Source organism: Lycorma delicatula, chromosome 1 (assembly GCF_047948215.1).
Source record: "Lycorma delicatula isolate Av1 chromosome 1, ASM4794821v1, whole genome shotgun sequence".
Classification (NCBI taxonomy): domain Eukaryota; kingdom Metazoa; phylum Arthropoda; class Insecta; order Hemiptera; family Fulgoridae; genus Lycorma; species Lycorma delicatula.
In genome coordinates this window covers 399,952,986-399,976,526 of record NC_134455.1, presented here as the reverse complement: position 1 = coordinate 399,976,526, position 23,541 = coordinate 399,952,986, and the positions used below count along the sequence as shown (strand labels likewise).

At 39.4% G+C, this 23,541-nt stretch overlaps 1 protein-coding gene across 2 annotated transcripts in view; it reads right to left on the bottom strand.

The window, feature by feature from the left end:
- The window catches only part of LOC142317410 (T-complex protein 1 subunit alpha-like), a 74,854-nt gene extending 54,581 nt beyond the window's left edge, over nt 1–20,273 (bottom strand). Inside the window, exon 1 of one of the 2 annotated variants that reach the window (XM_075353962.1) lies at nt 20,011–20,273. In XM_075353962.1, coding sequence (XP_075210077.1) covers nt 20,011–20,050 — 40 coding nt within the window. In that variant the 5' untranslated portion in view covers nt 20,051–20,273. The remainder of the gene's footprint in view (nt 1–20,010) is intronic. The other variant, XM_075353963.1, reaches the window with a different exon arrangement.
- Between the last annotated feature and the right edge of the window lie 3,268 nt (nt 20,274–23,541).

Genomic DNA, 23,541 nt, shown 5'->3' with positions numbered 1-23,541 from the left:
CAAATGAAAAAATATTTACGGTTTTAAAATGCCAATTAGAGATCTGTTCCTTTCATAACAAAAAATTATATTTTGCTGATTTTTTACATTTTTCTGGTCATTAAGTAAAAAAAATAATAAATTTAAAACATTTGTCATTGGTTTGATCCACAGGTTTATTGTAAAAAAAAAAAGGTTAGATACGATATCTATTAAAAATCTTCCTCTGAGAAAAACAATTTTTCAGCAGTTCATTAAATAATATCATAATATATGTTTTTAACAATAACTTATTTTTCTACTTCTAAACTAACAAAAGTTTATTTTTTTTACAATAATTTAATAAAAACATTGTTTGTCTGTTTGCGAATTATGAATATCTGTCAAGTAACTTTTCAACCAGAGGGTAACTGTTAGTAACTTATGTACATATAATAATTTTTTTTTATATAAATTAATTTTTTTTTGGTTTTTTTTTAACAAACCTGTATTTCTTTTAAATATGTAAAATTTTTGTTGTATTGAATTTTTTATTTTTGTTTTCTTCACAACAATAAAGTTGTGAACAACAAATTACTGCTTCTGAAATGAAAAACAAACCACCACCAAATCCTATAACCTCTTCCAAACATTGACTGGCTTGCAATAATCGACAGAGTACAAGGCAAGGTTGGCTCCCTGCCTTTTAATGCCAGACCCGACATCAATAATGCACATTCTCTCAAACAGGAGTCTACTAACTGACGTAGCTCCAGAGCGACTGTAGACTCCTTAGTACTTACGTAATAACGCCACCGCAGCTACAGCTTTATTTAAAAACAAAGTAGTCAATCGGATTTCGGTGGAAAATGAACAGTCTGTTTATTAATTTTAATAAATGGTTATTTATATTTATTTATTTTATAAATATAATTTAACCAAACTTAACCTACGCTCGCTAACCTTGACTAATTAACACCGTAATTTTTTGAGTATTTATTTTTAAATTCAGTAATTATTACAATTATTTATTATTTAAATAATCAAAACACTCCTGTTAATTAGGAACGGAAACCACGCTCCCGCTTTCTACCGTTCCCGACTTCAAGGGAAGTCACCCTTCAGACCTGGCGCTCCCCCCCCCATTGCCTTGCCCTCGTTGCGTGGATCGTCTTCCCCACACAACTCGCAGCAGAGGTATCTTGCAGGATTTCGTGCAGTACCGCTGCACCCGGGCGCTCCACTACCCGAGGGGCCTCCGAGACCTCCTTTGCGGAGGACCGGGATCTCTACGGCGACCTCCTCGGAAAGAAGGGATCACCGGCCACCAGGTTCTTGGCCAAACCGACTAAGTCCTCCAAGCAACCTCCCCCGGGTTGCTCCATCGCTGAACAAAGAATTTACACCGACTGTGTCGCCAGGCAGAAGCCAAATCGCTTCTTTGGCAGTTATTTTTTCTCGACCGCGGGTTTCTGTTGGTGTTGCTCTGCTTGCAGAGTTGATTCTGCATTGGAAATGGGTGGATTTGGCGGTAGGCTTTTCAGTCCCAGACTTGTCTGGTCAGTGGTAATTTCTTTGATGGTGTCGGCCTGGCAGAGTGTAGGTATCCTAACAGCTTACGCTGCTGTAATAACTGACTAGTCTTGGCTTCTCGTACTGTGTTGGCGCTTGCGGGGCCTTGTCCCGTAGGACTTCCGGGTGGCTAGGGCACCGCCCAGGCAGTTAACTGGCCAGAGGTAGGCGCTTTGGCACCGGCCTCGGTCAGAATAGTATTAATGGAGGTTGTGTTCGGGGGGTGCACACCTAATGGGGGTATTGGGTTAAATTGGTTGCGATCGACCAGGGTGTATTCCGAGAGGCCCTCCTAACCGGAGCTGAAGTGGGAGATTAGAGGTTATACTCAGCTCCCGACAGACCAAACTTTAGGACCTCTGGGACTTGGTTTATTGTTTATCTAGCGGCTGTGCTCCAATCGCTTAAATTCTTACGATCCGTTGCGGTTACCGAATTAATTTCGCTGATAGATACGCTGTCGTGGCGTACTTGAGGCATTTGCGGCATGGAATACTTTAGACTGATTGTGGTAGGCGCGGGGTCTTCTTCTCCGCGGTTTTCTAACTCATACTATCTCTCGTGACGAATAACCGATGTAGATGTCCCTCGGGGCATCTGCATCGGTGGCATCTCCCCGTGGCCGGGCTGTACACTGTGGAATGTGTTACAGTTTGAGGGCAAGAAGATGTCCTCCGTTAAAGCCACTGCTGGCAAGGAACGGAGAGGGTGGTGTAGCGACCTGACACGCTACGAGGCAGGGATCTTCTCCCCTCGGGGGGGAATTGAGATTTGTCGCCAGGCACTACAATCGCAGTCTGAACGAAACTACCATCTAACACAAAGCTCAGTGAGCGTCTAACAATTTCTTCCCCGAGGTACACCGTCTGTTCATCAGTCCACTCGAGGAGTCAAAGTTAAAAGCTCCTAACAACCGGCTAGGTCGGAGCAAAATCGCTTCCCAAACCTACCAGAGGATCTAAATCAATACTGGCCTCACCAACTGCATGAAACAGGGACACCGATAATACTAGGAAACGTCCTTATTTAGCCGTCAGTGGCATTCCTGCAACACACTACGTCACCGCTTTGTTATTCACTCCGCAGCAACGAAGGTTGACTAACAGCCACCGATCGTTGTACAGCTCCGGCGACGAGTACGTATAACACTGTTCTTGTAAGAAGTTCGCAACCGGTAATGCACAAGATTGCAGTAAGAGGACAGAGGCCGAAAAGCGATTCATGAAGCCATTGATTAACTGGCATTTCTCCCGCCATCAATCCATACGGTCGCCTTAGAGCATATAACCAAATGTTCGGCCATGTTCCATATGGCCGTCCAAACTTTCACCAATAAATCGATTGGGAGACCCTTTCCCAGTACAATAGTAGTCTCGTAGGAGGTTGTTTTAAAAGCACCAGTATATACAATTAGAGCTGTGCGCTGGGCACTCCTTAAATTTTGTATATGTTCTCGATTTTTATCCAACCTATACGCCCAAACGGACGCCACGTAAGAGGTCATACTTTCGAAGACACTTCGGTATACCGTGTACAAATGACGGCCCGATAGCACATAATCCTTTCCTAAGCTTGTGCATCACAGAGACGGCTTCAACCTTTACTTGCCTAATATGGCTGCTAAACAGCAACTTCTCATCAAACAAAACACCTAGGTACTTATGAACTCGAACTCGACTGATTACACAGCCTTTATACTTAATTAAGGGGGGTTACGACTGTATGATAATTTGTCTCCACGCTTGAGAAGCAAAAACTTTGTCTTGGGCAAAAAAATCTTTAAATTTTGAATGTCCATCCAGCCCTCTGCGGTTGACAAAGCCGCCTGCCCGGTCGTCTGCCCTACCCGCCTGCCTAGTTGCAGTCGTGAATTACCACGAACTAATAGGAGATAGTCATGAGCGAAAGCCTGAGCCGTGACCCCTTCCGGGTATGTCAGTCCCAAAAATCCGTCGAATACCGGGTTCCACAGCAATGGACCGAGAACGAACTTCCCCTGTTGACGGATTTTTCCACAACTAGGTGCGCATCCCTAAACAGAGCCGTGCAATCCGACAAATAGTCACGCACTACAGCCCACAGGGCTACGGGAACATTGCTGCGTTCCAACTCATAGAGGAGAGAACTCGAAACACAAGGAAGGAAATGCTGCCTCTATGTCAATAAAAATAGTCAAAACATATTTACAGTCGGCGATTTCCACCACGACAAGAGCATTTATGATGCAATCCTCGGAGCCAACCCCTTTTATGAAGCCACACTGGCCTCGAATTAGAAATGAATTCATATCGATGCTTTCCAACAGCCGTTCCACAACCAGCCTTTCAAGCAGCCTCTTGCCGATTACCGGCAAGAGGCTGATGGATTGGTAACTACTGACCTCACTCGGATCCTTTCCTAATTTTAAGAGCACCCTCACCAAAGCCACCTTCCAACAAGTCGAAAAGCAACCCCGGTTTAGGCGCCCCGAGAACAGTCAGCCAAGCGGCTCTCTTATGACACGCAGCAGATAGAAAATATCCGGGTCAAGTTGGTCAATCCCCGGTGCCATTTCTCAGTGCCATTCGAGAAACCACTCGGTCTATATCTACGGGTTCCACAACCCGTACGCCAAGGAATGGTGTCTCACCCGCCCTAACGCCGACTTCCGACTTCACCCTACGAAGCATTTGGAAACAGAGTATCCAGGAACGCCTGGTAAGTCGCCATTGATGTTAAAGTGTGAACAAGACCATCAAACCCGTACCGAACACTAGACAGCACGTACAATGGTTTTGACCAATAACATGACTTCGCGAGCTGCCAAGGGTTGCGCTGCAACTCGCACGTAGTCTTGCCAAAAACTTGAGTTTGGCTTCCTTGATGGCATGAACGTATTCACTGCGGACACGCCGGTAGACACGACGGCCCTCAGCGCACATGTCATTAACGATAATCCCTTTAGGGGGTGACGCTGGTCGCGAAACCCACTCTTGCGCGTAGCATGCAAGAGGTGGTCGGAGGACCACCACTTTTTCCCGGACTTCCGCCTGCGGTCAACAACCCAACCCCCTAGTGGGAACGGGTCTCTTCCCTCTAGGTAACTTGTGAAGTTACCGGTCGCCACACTACCCCCTCCGTTCCGAGTCCTGATGGGCTTTACCGGAGGTCGTCTTTAAACCCTCTAACTGATTATATCTCAGTCATCAACAGACGGCCTCCGGAAGCGGAGGACGTAACGGCTCCATGCACTCGCAGATCACACGGACTGGCCACCACTTTAGTGTCCATCCATTGGCCGTGGCCACGTAGGACCCCGTCGCAGTCAGTCTTGATGGCCCGACTGAATTGTTCAGCTACATAAAGCAGTCGCACACTCGTGCTGCAGCCTGTCTTGATCCAGGTTCCTTATGTTATAGCGACCTGGATCTGGAACTCTTAGACCGCCTCCATAAGTGATCTCATAGGTTATAAGCCTATGATAGCTGACACTGGCCTCGAGTCGGACAGTCCAAATATTGTACTTTTAAGCAGGTCGCCGGTCACCAAGATGACATCGATGCAACTTTCCCCCAGTTCGCAAGAGAAAGTCGGCAGTTGTTCTGCCTCGTTAAGCAGGTAGAGGTTCCTGGCTTCTACGAACTGTGCGAGACCAACGCCTCTGCTATCATTCGACCCGGTGCGCACTCCCGACCCCCGGGTACCTGAGTACGAGACTCATCTTCCGCGTTGTGCCAAAAGTTTGGGACCTCGTCTAGCGAACGCCACTGGAAATTCGCTGGTCATGCCTCATCAAATTTAGCCGTCGCCTCGATACAAAATGCAAGATAATTCTCGCCACAAAATCTAATTGAAATTACATTTACGTGGCTAGCTTGGAAAGAGGTAGCTAGCCAAAACTCAACACAAATCAAAGATAGAGCCCTTACTTTACTCTAGGAAGAGAGACGCCGTTGCCCGGCGGAGACCACGTGAAGGTACCTCTCAGCATGACCAGAAGCTTGGAAAAACTACCCCAGGGGCTCCTAACTAGCCGAGCTCGTTCGAAAGCGAGCACGTATAGCTACGGAGTCCCAGACAGGAAGGAAACAGAAATTAAAAGATAGAGGTGCGTGTAAATGTAACCGAGCCGGTTGAGTGTATTTAGGTGTACATGCAATTTTGTTTTCGTGTATTGGCCCGGCTTGGGGAAGGGTGTAATGTTAACCACGCGGAGTTTCTTCAGACTGGCGAACTAGTCCAACTGGTGTTTTGTGTGCGTGCTCGTGTACAGTGTGTTGTGTTCCGCACGGGAATGTTATACCACCTCAGCGTTTAGGGCCAGAAGAAGTCTTCTGTAACGTGACAACCCGACCTGTCTCTCCCACTCCGAATCGTCCTGTGTGCCTTAGTGGTAGTGCTAAAACTAAGATCTAATGAAATGAATATCTTAACCTAAACCTAAAACTAAAGAAGACAGGTCAGGGTAGCCCCTCAACCGCGCAGGATACCTAATTCGCGTACGAACTCGGTGAAAATCCTACACGCCGGCTAACCGCCAACCATTTCACGGGTCTGTCCAAAAGTTACCCCTATATCCCGATATTTCGTACTCGTAAAATCTCGTACCACCTCGTATTTTACACAGTCAAATAGTACGTGGGCACTAGACTCATCGACTCCGCATTCGTCGCAGAGTGGGCTCTCCTTAAGACCGAGGTCGAACAATTTCTTATTAAAGTTGCCGTAGCCGGTCAGGAATTGAGAGGTATAATGATCCCGACTCTGCCACTTCAACTTTATTCTCTCCGCTACATCAGGGAAAAAGCCGTAGGTCACTCGACCAGTAGTCGCGTCGTCCCAGCGAGCCTGCCACGATTGCAGCGTCAACTCTCGTTGTTCCTTATGAACCGAGCGCTTATTCTCACCGTTCTTAACCCGCCTATAAATTTCTGCACGTTCAATGACTAGTAAATCGATAGAGATTACCCCCGAAAGAACTGGCAATGCTGCCGCCGAAGTCGTCTAGTACGACTTGCACACGGCGATGAGAGCGAGGCGCTAAGTTCGCAATAACGTTTCCCGATAAACCCTTTTCTTCACTAAGTCACTTCAGCTGTGTGACGCGTACGTCAGTATCGCCTCGAATACTGCACGATAAATCACCCGACAAGGCCGGACGCCCAGACTCCACTCTCTATTGCACACACTTTTTAATTTCACAAGGGAACCGAGCGCGTTGTCACAAAGATAGTCTACATTGAGGTAGAAACTACATTCTTCCCCGATCCAGACACCTAAGTACTTCAATTTTTCCGCGTATGGCAACGGAACATCATCCACCTTAACGTTCCGGCGCACCGAAAGGGACTTCGTCTTTTTCAGGCTGATCAATTTACTTTTCTCGGGTGAGAACTGGAGCTTAGCCTCGTGGCCATAGTTCTAGGGCAGTACATGCCCTGGCCTCTTGTGTCGCCTTCCACAAGCAACAGTATATCCTTCGCATACGCGATGGTTGTGCATCCCTCACCGAAATCCGAATTTAACAATTTATTTATGATAATATTAAAAAAAATCGGCCCGAGAACAGACCCCTACGGACAACCCTTCGTTGGCTCTTTCTCCAGCGTTTCACCAACGGTGGTCAGCCGAACCTGCATACCCCGAAAATAGTCCACAATCAGCTCATACATGTCTCACGGACATCCAACGCCTAGCAGGCCGCCTAGAATAGATGGCCACCAGAAATTGTCAAACGCGCCCCTTATATCCAAACTGATGCCGAGCACCATTCTACACCGGCTATCGCTGACTTTAGTAACAACGAAGCCGATTGCGCGTTAAAATCACTTCGTGACTTCCGCGACGATGAATTAACCGTCAGAAAACCGAGGCCTGCAGAAGACAACCAACGAGACCAAGCCAACTACGATCGCAGAGAGTGGTCGTTCCCCACGGGAATGATTAACATCCACCCCGTGGAAGCCGAAACCCCTATCACCGACCGTGTACGGCTCCTGAATTAACAAGACTTCCAGATCGTACTCCTCCAGGATCCTCAAAATTTCACTGATGGCCGTCCCGAGAATGATATAGGTTTAACTGTCCCAAACACAAGCGTTCAACATGGTGACGACCGTCCTCGGAAGCTTCCCACAATTCAGGCGTCGCCTTACACCGTATTATGCACGACCTTCGCCCGGGTTATATCGTGCGACGTGCATTGTTTGCCACGGACCCTGTGTTCGGCATCAAAGCTTTTCACCAAGGAACAAGGAGCGCACTTTGCAGGTGCGGTCTTATTAGAGCAGTTAACTGCCCTGTGCCGAGCAAGGGCGCAATGACCATACATCTCCGACTGTGCTCTACAGCGGAGAGAGGTGTGACCAAAGCCTTGAAATTTTTAAGCACTTGGGTCCTTCTGTATGATCAACAACCCTACATGAGGTCCACCCAAGGAATAGCCGACCACCGGCCACCTTGCCTGTGATAAGAGCTGCTTAACAGGCTGTTTTCCGGGTGCCTTAGGGTTGCTTTCCGACAAGTTGGAAGGTGGCTTTGGTGAGGGTGCTCTTAAAGTCAGGAAACGATCCGAGTGAGGTCAGCAGTTATCGGCCAATCAGCCTCTTGCCGGTAATCGGCAAGTTGCTTGAAAAGCTGGTTGTGGAACTATCTCTGGGAAAACTCGATATGAAAAATTTTCTAAATCGAGGCCAATACGGCTTCATGAAAGGCGCCGAGTATTGTATCTTAAATTCTCTTGCCAAGGTGGAAAGCGCCGACTGTAAATATGTATTTGCAATTTTTATTGACACAGAGGCAGCATTTCCTTTCTTGTGTTGGCAGTTCTGTTCTCTAGGAGTTGGAACGCCTCAATGTTCCCGAAGCCCTGCAGGCCGTGGTACGTGACTATTTGTCTAACCGTAAGGCTCTGTTTAAAGATGCGCACCTAGTTGTGGAAAAATCAATCACCAGAGGAAGCCCGCAAAGTTCCGTTCTCAGTCCCTTGCTGTAGAACCTGGTATTAGACGGATTTCTGGGACTGACATTCCCAGAAAGGTCAGGCTTTCGCCGATGATTGTCTCCTGTTAGTTCGTGGTAATTCACAACCACAACTAGAAGACCCGGCGCAAGCGGGTTTGTTAACCGCAGAGGGCTGGATGGGGGCCGTAATCTGTAACTGTGTGTTTTTTGATTTCACACATCTGATCCAGTAGCGGCGAAGAAGTGCAAAGATTGACAAGAGGATACAGATTTCCAGCTGCCTGTGGCTCGCTGCGGGTAGTCGTCACCGCTTGTGGGCTTGTGCCCAATATTTCTGGACAGAAGGAATACAGCGACCACTTTATTCGTATACTGTTAGGTCAGGGAATCTCCGACCATGACCGATTTTAGAGCGATAGGTAAGAAGCTTTGAGCCGGAGGAGGGGGCCGGAGCTTCTTCCTTCGACCTTCTCAAATACTGGTTCTAAGAATAATGGTTCGGAAGTGGATATAACGGTGACCATCGGGGAGGGTTTGAATCCACTCATTGAAGAGATTTTGGAAGCCGGGGGCAAGTCTGGCTGCTCTGTCCCACTAGCCCATGATGTTTTGGTTGAACTTGATGGTTTGTTTTCCTATCTAGCAAATCCCAAGAGTACAAATGCAGCTTCTGAGAGATTATTGCCTCGTCTAGAATTCTTCCGAGCGACTTTCACAGCTCTCGTGGAGGGTTTTGAAAATCTTACCGCAAAGCCTAAGGGAGTAGCTGCAGTTTAGAAATCGGCCCCGGCCCCGATGCAGCCGCGTAGGTATGCTGAGTTTGTTATGGGCAGACGCGAAACCAGCCACTTCAAGAGACCTGAGGTAGCGTTTGTCAGTAGAACAAAGGGCTCGACTGTGTCCAGCAATCAGTTGAAAAAAGACTTCCAGGTTGGCCTTCGGGGTTAAGGAAGGGTCTTAAAATCAGAAACATCAGAGACCAACAAGGGATTAGTAGTGGTAGCGGACAATACAGAGACCATTTAGGCAATTAAAGAGGCAATTGCTGTGGACAGAATAGAACACTGATTTGGATGAAGCCGCCTTCCGGCAAGCTGCCTGGTTTTTAAAACGAGTATGCATGATACCAGAAATATCACGAAGTCTTTGAGATAATTTCTGGTCTCTTTCAAAAATCTACGCCCACAGGCAGACTGTTTATCGATTTCGGGGGCTGCCAAGTAAAAGAGTACGTGGATGTCCAAAGATATTTCAAGTGCCGCAGATATGGTCACAGGGCTAAATTTTGTAAGTTTGCCTAGGTGTGTGCCCATTGTGGCGAGGAGGGCCACAAACGAAACGATTGTTCACATAGGTCCAAGGCCTCCGGCCTGTGCTAACGGTAAGAGGATGAACAAGAATCATGATCACCCAGTTGTTAGTAAAAGGTGTGGTTGTTACATAAGGGCCGCTGAGCTGTACTTTAATTCCTTAGATGGTTAGGTTCGTAACTTAACATCTATTCGAACATCTATTCCTTAGATGGTTAGACGCTTATGTAGTCCAGGTTGAGTTAAATGAAATTGTAGCGAGACAGAGCCTCGATGTCATCCTTCTGCAGCACCCATATGTAATTAGGGGTGATCTGCCAGGTTTTCACAGCTGCAAAATGTTTTGTGTAGGACATACCTGTATATCTACTATTCTGTTCAGAAAGTCACATGATAGTGCCTTTATACGGCAGGTTTCTGACGCGCATCATGTTGTGGTCAGATTTAACATTCGCAAACAGAACCTTACAGTTGTTAGTTCATATTTCCAACACAGGTATCCCAGTGAGTAACATCTAGCGAGAACGAATAGGATCCTTCGTATTGTGGCTAATGATCCAATCCTTATTGGTGCCGATGTTAATGCGAACTCGCTTATCCGGCACAGTGGGATCACTGATCATGGCGGTGACTTAATTGATAGTTTCACCGCGCAGCATAATTTTTAGGTCTTTAATATTGCAGACCAGTTGGCCTCTTACGTCGGTACGGTTGACAGTCGAAGGGCCTTTTCAGGTACAAATATTGACATCACCATTGGTAGGGCTGTCCTTTTCAGAAATCGATTAACTGTGGCCTACGGCTGTTCTAGCGATCACCGGTTGATACTTTTTGAAATAGCGGATGAGCTGCGCGAAGGGCATGTTGGACACTTTGCTATTTATCGGAGCGCTTCTTGCATAGGAAGGCGGACTGGCCGAAATTCTCCTCTTTGTTGGAGTCCAGACTGGAGAATTTTTCTCGAGACCTTGACGGTCTGCCATTAGATGTCCTGGCAGAAAATTTCACTTGGCGCCGCCCTTCCTAGAGGCATGGTGGCGCCGCCCTTCCTAGAGGCACTGGCCGGGAACGTACATCTGGTTGGTGGGTCTCGGAATCTGATAGCAATGAAGCAGTCTTTGAATCGACTCAGAAGGGCTACGCAACGAGAGGGTGATCCCGATCGGCATGCGGCCATAACTGCGGATTACCGCAGAAGGAGGGGGAAGTTTCATAGGTTTCATAGGTTCTTGTCAGCTTTGTCGACCCGCTGAATGATTTGCTCCCAGATAACACTGTGATGGGTGAGGTTCATACCACCGACGTGTCAGGCAGAAAGTTTCGCGATTTTCGAGACCTACTTACAATTTCTGAGATCACTGAGGTGGAGGTGCGTCAGGTGATCATCAGTATGGCACGGAAAGATTTGTAAGTCGAGAGTTCCAGCGTTCAAGTCCTAGTAAAGCCTAGTATTTTTACACGGACTTGAATACTAGATCGTGGGTACCGGTGTTCTTTGGTGGTTGGGTTTCAATTAACCACACATCTCAGGTATGGTCGAACTGAGAATGTACAAGACTACACTTCATTCACACTCATACATATCATCCTCTGAAGTATTATCTAAACGGTAGTTACCGGAGGCTAAACAGGAAAAAGAAAGAAGAAAGTATGGCACGGCAAAAGGCCCTCGGATATGATTATATCACAGTTAAGCTCCTCTTCCGAGCGCTTAATACGTTCCATGCCGGCCACTTTCCAGCGTGTTGGAAGCGTGGAGGCTTGGTACTGTTGTTCAAAGTTGGCGATAAAGATCCTGCTGTTAGTTCTTCATACCTTCCACTAACGCTCTTGCTTGCGATTGGCAAGGTTTTTGAGTAGGCCCTACATATTTCCGCATTAATGTTAAGATTGGTCACTGATCATTGGCTGACAGACAACCAGTATGGTTTCCGACCGGGAAAGGCCACTGAGAAAGCCATACAAAAAGTAATTGATGTAGTTTCGTCTAGTTCATGCAAATACGTATTAGGGATTTTTCTGGACATATCCGGGGTATTTAAGAATTTATGGTGGCCATCTGCCCTGTTTCAGATGCAGAAGCGTCAGTGTACTCAAAATGTATTAGAAGTGCTCTCAAGTTATTTCAGCCATCGGACCGTTTCCCTGCATGATGGCGGCTCAGAGGTTCGCAAAACCTTAACTAAAAGATCCCCTGAGAGCATTGTTCTGAGTCCCCTTCTTTGGATCATAGAATTCGATTGCATGTTGCTTTTGAGGTTACCGTGTCGTCGCTTATGCTGAAGACGCGCTGCTACTGATTGAAGGGATTCGCGTAACGAGGTATTGTTCCGAGCTGCTTATCCTTGTGAGACACTCCGGTTGTAGAGTTTCCAATATAAGATGATTTTCAGTCCAGAAGAAACCACAATGATGTTGCTTAAAGGCCGATTGGCTGCTTCCCGACGAATCCGTGCCCGGATGGCTGTCTCCCCATTTGGAACGTTACTGCTCAAAGGTACCTGGGTGTTATCCTTGCTACGAATTTTCGGTTCAAGGAACATCTACAGTATGTAACAAAAAAAGCTGCTGATGCTTTTTAAGGAATTTGATATTTTATTTCATAAGAAAGTTATAGCGATACTTTTAAAAAAAAAAAAAACCCCAAGCTCTGATTTTGGCCATTAATGAGTTATTTTTAAGAAATAATTTGAAAGTGATTGGCGCTAAATTATGGCAGTTATCATATCTACAAGAAAGTGAAATATATATTTTAAGTTTTGAGCTGGCAGCGGTCTTGGGGTCTGGAGGATGTGAAACATGAAGATATGTCTAAATTTTCCAGAATTTGAATCATGGTACCTATTACAATAGGTAGCTTTCTTATGAAACCTACCTAAAATAAGGGGCTATTTATAAATATGATGTACAGATTATATACATACATTAGTGTGCCAAAAAATCTACAAAATGGAACATTAACATTATTTATGAACATTCAAAATATTATTTTACTAATATCTTTATTCCGCCTAAGTTCACTACTGCTGATTTAAGAATTTCCTTTTTAACATTCTCCCATTCTTCTTCTACATTTTCTACCTTATCTTTTTTACTCGGACCTCTTGCGATGTCCTCCTCAAAAATCTTCTTTACCTCCTCTTCCTCAAGCTTCTCTAAATTCCACCGATTCATCTGACACCTTTTCTGAACTGGTAGAAAACCTTGGGTTTCAGATGATATATTGCAGCTGATGGATGAACGTAGAAAATATAAGAATGCTAGTGTGAAGAAAGTAAAAGGAACTATCGGCAATTAAGAAATGCTATAAACAGGAAGTGCAAACTGGCGAAAGAAGAGTGGATTAAAGAAAAGTGTTTAGAAGTGGAAAGAGAAATGAACATTGGTAAAATAGACGGAGCATACAGGAAAGTTAAGGAAAATTTTGGGGTACATAAATTAAAATCTAATAATGTGTTAAACAAAGATGGTACACCAATATATAATACGAAAGATAAAGAAAGTCGATAGATGGGTGGAATATATTGAAGAGTTATACGGAGGAAATGAATTAGAAAATGGTGTTATAGAGGAAGAAGAGGAAGTTGAGGAGGATGAAATGAGAGAAACAATACTGAGATCTGAATTTAAGAGAGCATTAAAAGATTTAATTGGCAGAAAGGCTCCTGGAATAGACGGAATACCTGTAGAATTACTGCGCAGTGCAAATAGATGAAGAAAGAAGCATTTGGAAAAATATAGTTAAAAGAAGAGACAGACTTATAGGCCACATACTAAGGCATCCTGGAATAGTCGCTTTAATATTGGAAGGAAAAAATTGTGTAGGCAGGCCACGTTTGGAACATGTAAAACAAATTGTTAGGGATGTAGGATGTAGAGGGTATACTGAAATGAAACGACTAGCACTAGATAGGGAATCTTGGAGAGCTGCATCAAACCAGTCAAATGACTGAAGACAAAAAAACTAATATCTCTAAAAAATAAAGCCCCAGATGTTAGAATGTTACTATTAATAATAAAAAAGCGACAAAGTTATACTTTCCTGGCGTTGGTTATTTATTCTTACATAGTACAAAAATTATATATGAATAAATTTAACTGAGAATTTTTTTAAGGTGGGGAAATTTATGATGAAGTTTTATTGTTAAACTATTATTACAAGTTTATATAAAACAAAAGCTTTTTTCTGCTCCCCACCTCCAAAATCACCTTCCAAGAATGTTTTTTTGATTTCTCTACTTTTAATGTTAATGTAAAAAAATTCCCCTAAAAATGTACAACCAATAAAAAATTACTTCAGATTTAATTTTTGGTTATTGAGTGAATTAATATGAAATTTTATTGTAATATTATTAAAAAAGTTGAAACATACCGTAGTTTTGAAAAATTCAAAAAATTTTAAACTTTGAACTACTTTCCGATACTTAAAATATTTTTGTTTCACTTGAACTACTACTGCTACGCCTAGGAAGACAATAAAAAGAATTTGCTTAAAAAATATGTAGTAAATAAAAACATTGCTTTTTGGGAAGAGGAAATTTTGGGCAAATTTAACAAAAAAAAAATGGTAAGATAAGCGTGCACTGAGCTTAATATAAAGTGGGGTTACGTTGGCAAAATTTTGAGAAAACTGATCCCCAAATAAACCCCCACCCACCTAGAGAGACTGACCCCAAAATTTTACCAACAAATTGGCACGTACATAAGAGTCTGAATAAAATTTCATCAAAAACAATTTATCTAGTCCAAACTTATTAAAGCAACAAAAATGCCAACACATGTGTATTATATTACCCACACTTCTTTTTTGTTTTTTTGGGGGGGTTTCTGGGTCATGAAATATTGAGAAAAAACACATTTTTGGATTGATTAACATTATTTCTTTCTTGCACCATAGTTACGATAGTAAAATGTATACCTAACCAAAAACCAGTCGCAAAGGGGACTGACATTCTTAACAAGAAAATCCTCTTTGCCTAACTGAACTCATGAGTACGCTCTGACACTCATTTCATACTAATTAATAACTAAACAAACTAAGGTAGATAGTCAGATGTCTGTGAATAATAATTACTTCCCTCAGAACAAAAGGTTATTAATTTTGGTAACAAATTATTAAAAAAAAGTAACAATAGTTCCCTTTTACGTTTATAATTGTTTATATTTAATTATTAAAAGTCAGAAGAAGTACAATTTACATATTAAATTAATTACACTGACAAACATGATCTGGATAAGACGTGGGCTCCTCATATAATATACACTAATTGTTCTGTATATTTAAGAGGATGGGGCTGAAAGATACATGGAAGGCTTTGCCATTTGGTGTACCTATGGTTTGGCGTGAACCAAAGGTCATGTAACCGATTGTTTGTCTGGAATTTTGTTTAACAAGTGTGTCTGGAATTTCTAAAAAATCTAAATGTACTGTAAAATATCCTTCATTGCAATCTGTAATCAGGCCTGCACCTCACAGTGAAATTATTCCAGTTCCTGAGCCACCTGAGAATGTATGTTTCGAAAGCAGTGATGAAGAATCAGGCAGAACTGAAGAAGACAATAATGATTTTGATTTTGAACTATCTTTCGCGATAAACACATCTTATATCACAAGGTGAATTAAATGACTCAGCTAGAGATTTAAATTTATCAAAAATCAAGCTGAACTGTTAGGATCAAGACTGCAAGGTTGGACCAATTTACTTCAAAAAAATACAAGAATTCTGGGCTTTTCAAGCCAACAAAAAGAACTTTTTAAGTACTTTATTGATGAAAATAATTTGGTTTAACGCACAAATATTTATGAGCTTATGTTGCAATTAGGACACATTCATAAACCTGACGACTCACACCTTTTTGTACATTAATCCAAGTATAGTTTAAGAGGTTCTACTCCACTACGGTAACAAATATCCTTCGATACCAATCGCTTATGGTATTAATTTATAATGAGAAATAAGATTTCCTTCACTTACATTTGGAAATTTTTGCCTGATGTACAAAAATCCGGGACTATCCTTCATTGCTTTTACAAAATTTTTCATTATTCGTAGCTTGATATGGAAAGGGGTAGAAATTTTTTTTGGGTTCAACTAAGGTGAATAATGTTTTTCCCATTTGGAGTTAAGTTGTCTCGTTTCTTCCACTCTTTGGTGACATAATGTTTATCCTTAGCTTGACTGTCCCATTTGCAAAGAAAACTCATGTACTTTGTATAGCTTAATTGCACGCCTAACAAAATAGCTGTAACTTTCAAATCAGCTCATATGTTCCAGCTATGTTTTGTATAATTTATTTTTTCAAGAATGTCTTTCATCAGATTGTATGTCTCTTTCAAGTTAATACCATAAGCGATCAGTATGAAAGGATACTTGTTACCATTGTGTAGTAGAAACCACTTTTAAACTATACTTCGACAAATCTATGAAAAGACACCAGTCCTCAGGTTTATGAACTTGCCCTAAGTGCAACATAAGCTCCTCAATATTTGTGTAATAAATCAAATTATTTTCATCAATAACGTACTGAAAAAATTCTTTTTGTCGGCTTCGAAAGCCCGAAATTTTTGTATTTTTTTGAAGCAAATTCCAATCTTGCAGTCTTGATCCTAACAGTTCAGCTTGATTTTTTTTTATTTTAATTCCTAAGCAATTATTTACAGTTTAGAAATTATATTAACAAGATTAAACAATAAAAAATGAGCTAACAAAAAACAAAAAATCTTAAAATGCTAACTATATGTTGAAAAATGAAAAAATTCTTTAATTAAAATTAAAAATTTTTTCAAAAATGGTGGGTGATAGAAAGATTCTGAGTTCATATTTGTTTTCAGCACAAAAAACAGATTAAAATCATCATGTATCGCATGATAGGAAACAAAAATTAAGTTTATCGGTGTTATTTTTCAGGTCTTATCTTCTAACCCACCGGGTTGGTCTAGTGGTGAACACGTCTTCCCAAATCAGCTGATTTAGAAATAGGGAGTTCCAGCATTCAAGTCCTAGTAAAGTCAGTTATTTTAACACTGATTTGAATACTAGATCGTGGATACCGGTGTTCTTTGGTGGTTGGGTTTCAATTAACCACACATCTCAGAAGTGATCGAACTGATACTGTACAAGACTACACGTTATTTACACTCATACATATCATCCTCATTCATCCTCTGTAATATTATCTAAAAGGTAATTACTAGAGGCTAAACAGGAAAAAGGAAGGTCTCATCTTCTGCCAATTCTAGACTTACATTTGGAATGTAAATATGTTGTTTTTACTTATTTTTATTTCATTATTATTATTATTATTATATATTATGATAGAATAGAAAACAGTAACTGTAATTATCATTGATTTTATTATGATGAATAATTTTCATTTATTTATATTGCAGGATAGTATGACGTTTTCATAGTAATTTATCTAAAAAAGCCTTCCATAGACTGATGTAAAATATTCACAGTATTAATCACACCAAAGTAGTTCAGTCATAGTGTGTGAAAAATGTAGTCTCATCAGATGAAGAGGTTTATATTACACGCTTCAAAAGATTGATGTACTAAAATACTATTGTAATGAAAAAATATTATATATTTACAATGAAATTGTTTTATCTAAGTATATTGCCATTTATGTATAATTGTTTTATTAATTATATCCTGTTATCTGTAATAACATTCTGTTTACTTGCTAAAGATAAGATCAAAGAGTGTGAATTAGATAATTGAAATGTTTAATTTATATTCACTAATTATTTTCTATTGACTTTTTAAGGGATAAATGGGAGTGGGAGTATGATATTAAATTAGAATAGTAACAAAATGGAAAATGTCATCCCTTGATTCCATAGCTAAGAGAAAATAAAAGTCACTTTAATAATTAGGAATTCTTAATAGCATTTTCGTGGAATTTATTCAACACAGCAAACAAAACATATCACAGTTCAACAGCAATACTAAAAACACCTTAATTCAAACAAATGCTTATTAAATATTGATATATTTATGAAATTTTGTTTATATTATGTGATCAAAGTTAAAAGAAAATTTCTAAAGAATTTACAATTATAATTTTTAAAAAACAAACTAACAGGCAATTCCAACACTGATTCATTGATGAAAATAAATCGGTGTCCTTAGAAGCATGGGGCATGCACAATACTCGTAAGCAATCTATAATCATCATGTTCATTCTTTCGGTACTATAGTATTAACTGATAAAAAATAAGAAATGTCATTTCGCTTCTGCAGATTAAAGACACAAGTCATGGTTATTTATTTTGCAGCTAGAAAGATGTAGCAAAATCCATCAATAATGTTAATAAAAAATAAAATATTAAATCCATGTTGAAAAGTTATAGATTACGCTAATGGACCATGGTTAATAACTTACTTAGAGACTTTAGTGACAGGTTCCTTAATGTGTATTTGTAAAAACGGGTGTTGTTTTGCAACAAGTCTCCCTGAATGGGTAACAGCTGTATGCATAAGTTTCTAAAACTTTATATACATATATATATATATATATATATATATATTTAATTATAATAAATTTTTGATAGACCATTTTTTCTTTTTCCTCTGTTCGTTAAATACGGTGTTTGATCACCCACCACACAGCCCGGACTTGGCTCCATCTGATTTTCACCTCTTTGCTCACATGGAACGCCGGCTACGAGTACAGCATTTTGGCACAGACCAGCGTAGAAACATGGCTGAAAACACAGGCGGCTCTGTTCTATGACGAGGGTATTGGAAAGTTGGTACCACGCTGCGACAAATGTCTAAATCGGAGTGGCGACTATGTAGAGAAATAGCGTAACTATGTAAGTACTTGTTACAAATACAAAATTTTTTATTTTCACTGTGGTTTTAATTTCGTGACCGATCGGACCTTGAAAAAAAATATATATATATATTGTAACAAGATTGGTATAGCGAGCCTGAATGTTAACAGATTCTTACCAATTATTAAAAAAGCAATAAAAATGTAATTGACACGTAAGAATCCATAAAGGGACAAAAAGGAGAATCCTTTTTGTTAAGAATAAGTCCATTTTACAACTGTCTTTTGTTATACTACCCCTTAACACACAACACACACATTTTATACAGTGAAAAGAGACCAGGGCTTGGAATTTATGGGAACAAAGCCTCAATTGACTCTTCTCACACTTCGACTTGGGTCCGATCCTACAGGTAAAGAGGCTAACACTATAAATAACCCAGTAAGACCGGCTAAAGTTCAGTTTGGCGGAGTTCCACAAACTAGTCTGTGAGGCATTACGAAGTTGGTCCCACAAGGGCAGTTCTGTGAGAAGAGGCTGTGAGTTGTGCGAATTCGGCAGAGAGTTCTGCGAACCAATCCAGCAAGAGTTACAACTTTGATCCAGTGAGTTGAGATACAGGTGTGAGTCTGCAAGACGTCAGTCCAGCATGGAGAGTATCTAGTTCGACACGTATAAGGTGACGCCACGAGTAATTCAGTAACCAAAAAAGGCACTATCAGTGAGTTACAGTAAAACTTTAAATGTATAAGTAAAATAAATAATGCAATAAACTTCATTCATAAACTGTTAAGATAGACAATAAAAGGGATTTGCAAGTGAATTTTATAAGATTGTTTGTTAATGTAAGACTAGTGGTTAAGAAGGGTTAATGTTAGCGTTTCTTTTGTTAATTGGTCTGAATACTTGTTTTCTGTTTACATACCTGGAATAAATTCCGAATGATATGTTATGTTTCACGTCATGTAATAATCATTTACTACTATTATCGTGACAGTTATTATGGTTGTAATTACTGTATTAATATTTGTTTTCATTAATTGTTTTATTATTACCATTATTGAATTTATCAACATTGTTATTATTAATTTGCCTGGTTGTAATATAACATTTTAAATCAATAAACTATAATTATATAAACATTATTAACTGTCAACAACCTTTGAATATCCAGATTGAGCCGTGAGGAAACACCGCACCATGTGACAATATATATATATATATAAAATTGTCTTATATTATTTATTTACCAGTCAATCAGAAACATACTCTGGAAAATCCTTATGTATATGCCCAGCTACTAGTTTCTCAGCTTAAAAATACACGCCATAATACAACAGTTCCAATGTTATAACTGTACTGATGTAAGTGAATATACAAGCAAGGACTAAAGGAATTGTGGAATTAAAAAAAGAAAGATAAGTATGCAACAGATGAGTACTGTACCTGTTCTTCCAATTCTGGTTGTTTGCGTTTTCTCCTGCATCAGCTGGATTCAGCCAAAGGAACCGCAGGCTGTTCCAACTGTTCTTGTGGTTAAAGAGGCAACTGGTTTTTTTCTACATCACCAAGGATGTCATAATCATTTGGTACAGTACAACTGCTCAAGTGTCTTCCCGTTAAATCCCATCAGGGCACGGGGAGGTGGTGTGGCGACCGGAAGGATCTCAAGGTGGGTGTCTTCCCCTATGGGGTTGGGATAGTCAAGGTCTCTCTGACAATTCTGTAAAAAAAGATAATCTTAACTTAGTTGAGTAAAATATGAATATCCATTGAACTTAATTGATATTAACATAACTTATCTGGCTGTATGCAAATGCAGTAATATTCTTTCATTAACCTCCACATTTCTGTATCTATTCTATACTTTCACTCGGTCCAACATCTGCTTTTGATAGTTTTTCTACAATCTTTTCTACTTTAATTAATATTTTCATATTTGATTTATTCATGAATGTTGATCTTTCAGAATAATTGGGGATGGCAATCTTAACTGGTATTTCTTTTGGGCAGGGGGGGGTTTAGGTGATCAGATGAGTTTATGAAAAAAAATTGCAATTTTCTTAACTTAATACCGATAAAAATGTTTCAATTACATTTCTTATTTGTGTAATAACAATTAATTGAATATTGTATTAACTAACAGTTCTTTAAACAGGTGGGGAAATATCATTTCATTATAACAATAAAATTTAAAATTATGGATTACCAGGTGCATGTTTAAAATTATTAATACTAGCTTGCTTTCATTTTCATAAACAGATTATTTAATATAATACGAAAATTCTATCCAACTTTATATATAAAATAGTCCAACCAGGAATTTTTTTAGTGGTAATTTTAAATGGGTAAGGTAAAACATTCATATTAGCAAAAGGAAGAATGTTTTGTTTTCAAACAAGAGGTTTTAATAAAATTTTCAGCAATATCTGACTGATGAACAATATTCTCCTACACCTGTGAGTCAGATATGCTGTCAATATTTAAAAAAATTATGTGAACCGGTTTTGGTTTTATATTCATGATTAATTAACCCCTTGTCTCCTGCTGGTCACTATATTAACCACTGGTAATCAATTTTACAAATTAAAATTTCTCATAAACCATTTAACATAGGAAAAAGATTTTTGTATGGATTTAATCACAACGCCTTGAATTATGAGAAAATGCAATAACCATAACAGCCGTGTATAGTGTAGATATTTCACATTGGATCAAACATACAGTACTTTTTTTCCAATGACGTAATTGTTTAAGTCATAGTATTGTGGTATTTTTTTTGTTTATTTGATTCTTATATACATTAGCGGTTGGTTATCTTTTATATAATTGCTATGCAAATGTAAATTCAACAGAATAATGAGTGAACGTGACTTTTATTAAAGGAAGCAATAATTTTAAATTATTATTTTTTAAACCATACTTGTTCTTTATTCAAAATATTTTTATATATATATATATATATCAAAGTTAGATTTTATACTGGTTTAATTACACACCCGTATGCATGTATACTCCTCCTTTACCTTTACCGAAATCTCAATTTTTTTTAGACTTACAATTTTCTGAAATGAAGTGTTTTTTATTTTCTATTTATATAATCAGTTTTTATTGGATATAAATAAATTTTACATCAAATTAACCAGAAAAGTCTATAGTTTATATAAATATAAAAAAAACAAAGGTCACTGATCATTAAAAAAAAAATTGTAATTTTTTTTTAACCATATTTGTGCATGCGCAACATAATCAAATATTAACAAAAATTAATTTTTGTTAAACAATATAAATTAATAACGCATTGTTAATATACCCTAACTTTTTCAGATTTTTTTTTTAGATGAAAAACAATTCAGTAATAGCGAGATAAACAAATGTTTACCAAAATATCGATTCGCACGCGAAATAAAGCGGGAGGGGTTAAGGGTTAATTGAATATTTACACCTTTTTTAATACTAAACTAGAGATGAGTTCTTTTACAGACTGATGATGCAAAACCACTTAACCAAAAAATTATCTTAGCCAATCTCATAATTTGGCAATACTATGTATTTAAGTTCAATTTAAAAATTTATTTTACACCAGAGATTATGGTATTTCTGATCAGCTAATTTTGTCATATTTTCATCCTATTTAAGATGCAATTGTAATTTATATAGAAATAATGGAAATATTTCCCTTCACCATGCATTTTATTAATTAATAAAATTGACTTTATACAAAAAATAAAATAAAATCCAGTTCAGTAGACAAGACTGTTCACTATTGGTAAGTTCAGAATTGTTTGTTTCTGTGAAATAAAACAACAAAAAGAGAAATGACATGAAGCCAACAACCAAAATGTGTTCCAAACATGTGCATCCTTTCCACATAACACTGGTAATTGCTCTTGATTCGTTATTGTAGAAATTTAAAAAATTAGTTCACAACATTAATCAATATGTTGTAAAACACTTACTGCACGTTAGGATGAAAAAGCACATTACTGTAGGTAAACATAATTGGTACTAACAATTTTTTTTTTTTTTTTACTATTCTCATTTTTCATACAATAAATCAATCAAAATTATTATGATCGATTTCCTTTAAAGTAGTTCCCTTCTGACCGAGCTCATTTGGTGTTTCCACTTTTGGAAGCATTCTTGGAAATTTCTTTCTTAAGAGTGTTAAGAACCCTCTCTGTTTACCTGGATGTCTTCAATCGAGTTAAATTTGACCTTTCAGTGAAAATTTCAACTTAGTAAATAAGTAGAAGTCAGCAGGGGCTAAATTAGAGAATACAGAGTTGTAGAAGCTTTGGAATTTGACCAAAAATTCTGCAAACGAGAATACAAGATGAGCCAGTGCATCGTCATGATGGAATACCCAATTGTTGTCTTGCTAGAGTAGAGTGTCAACCTTTTCTTCCACACATTTTTGAGGAAACGCTGAAGGACAGTTTACAGTATTCCTGTTTGACTTTCTGACCCCTAGGGGCTAATTTGTGACGCATGATACCCTTGAATCGAGCAAAAACCATCGTCATAACATTTGACTAACTTAGTCAAACTTTTTTTGGTTGTGAAGAATTTGGACCCTTCCACTGTGTTGACTGTGCCTTTGTTTCCGGTTCGTACTCAAACTCAAGAATTATCATCTATAATTATCCTACTTAACAAATCTGGGTAAGTTTCTACCAGATTCTCGGGTTACTTTAAGTGTGTTGTTTCTGCCTGACAATTTCAGAAAGAATTTTACGGACACTAGTCACATGTTCAAATCACTTAAATTTGACTGAACTGCACAGAAACTTAAATTCAGTTCAATTTGTGATCAGCCATCCCCCAATTTTAAGTCTACAATCAGAGTGCACTAAATGGCGGACTTTTGCAATGTTTTGTTGGTTTTTGAAGAGGAAGACCGGCCAGACTGGGTGTAATCTTCAACCAATCAGCAGCCATCTTTAGATCTGTTGAAACAAATAAAAACACTTGATC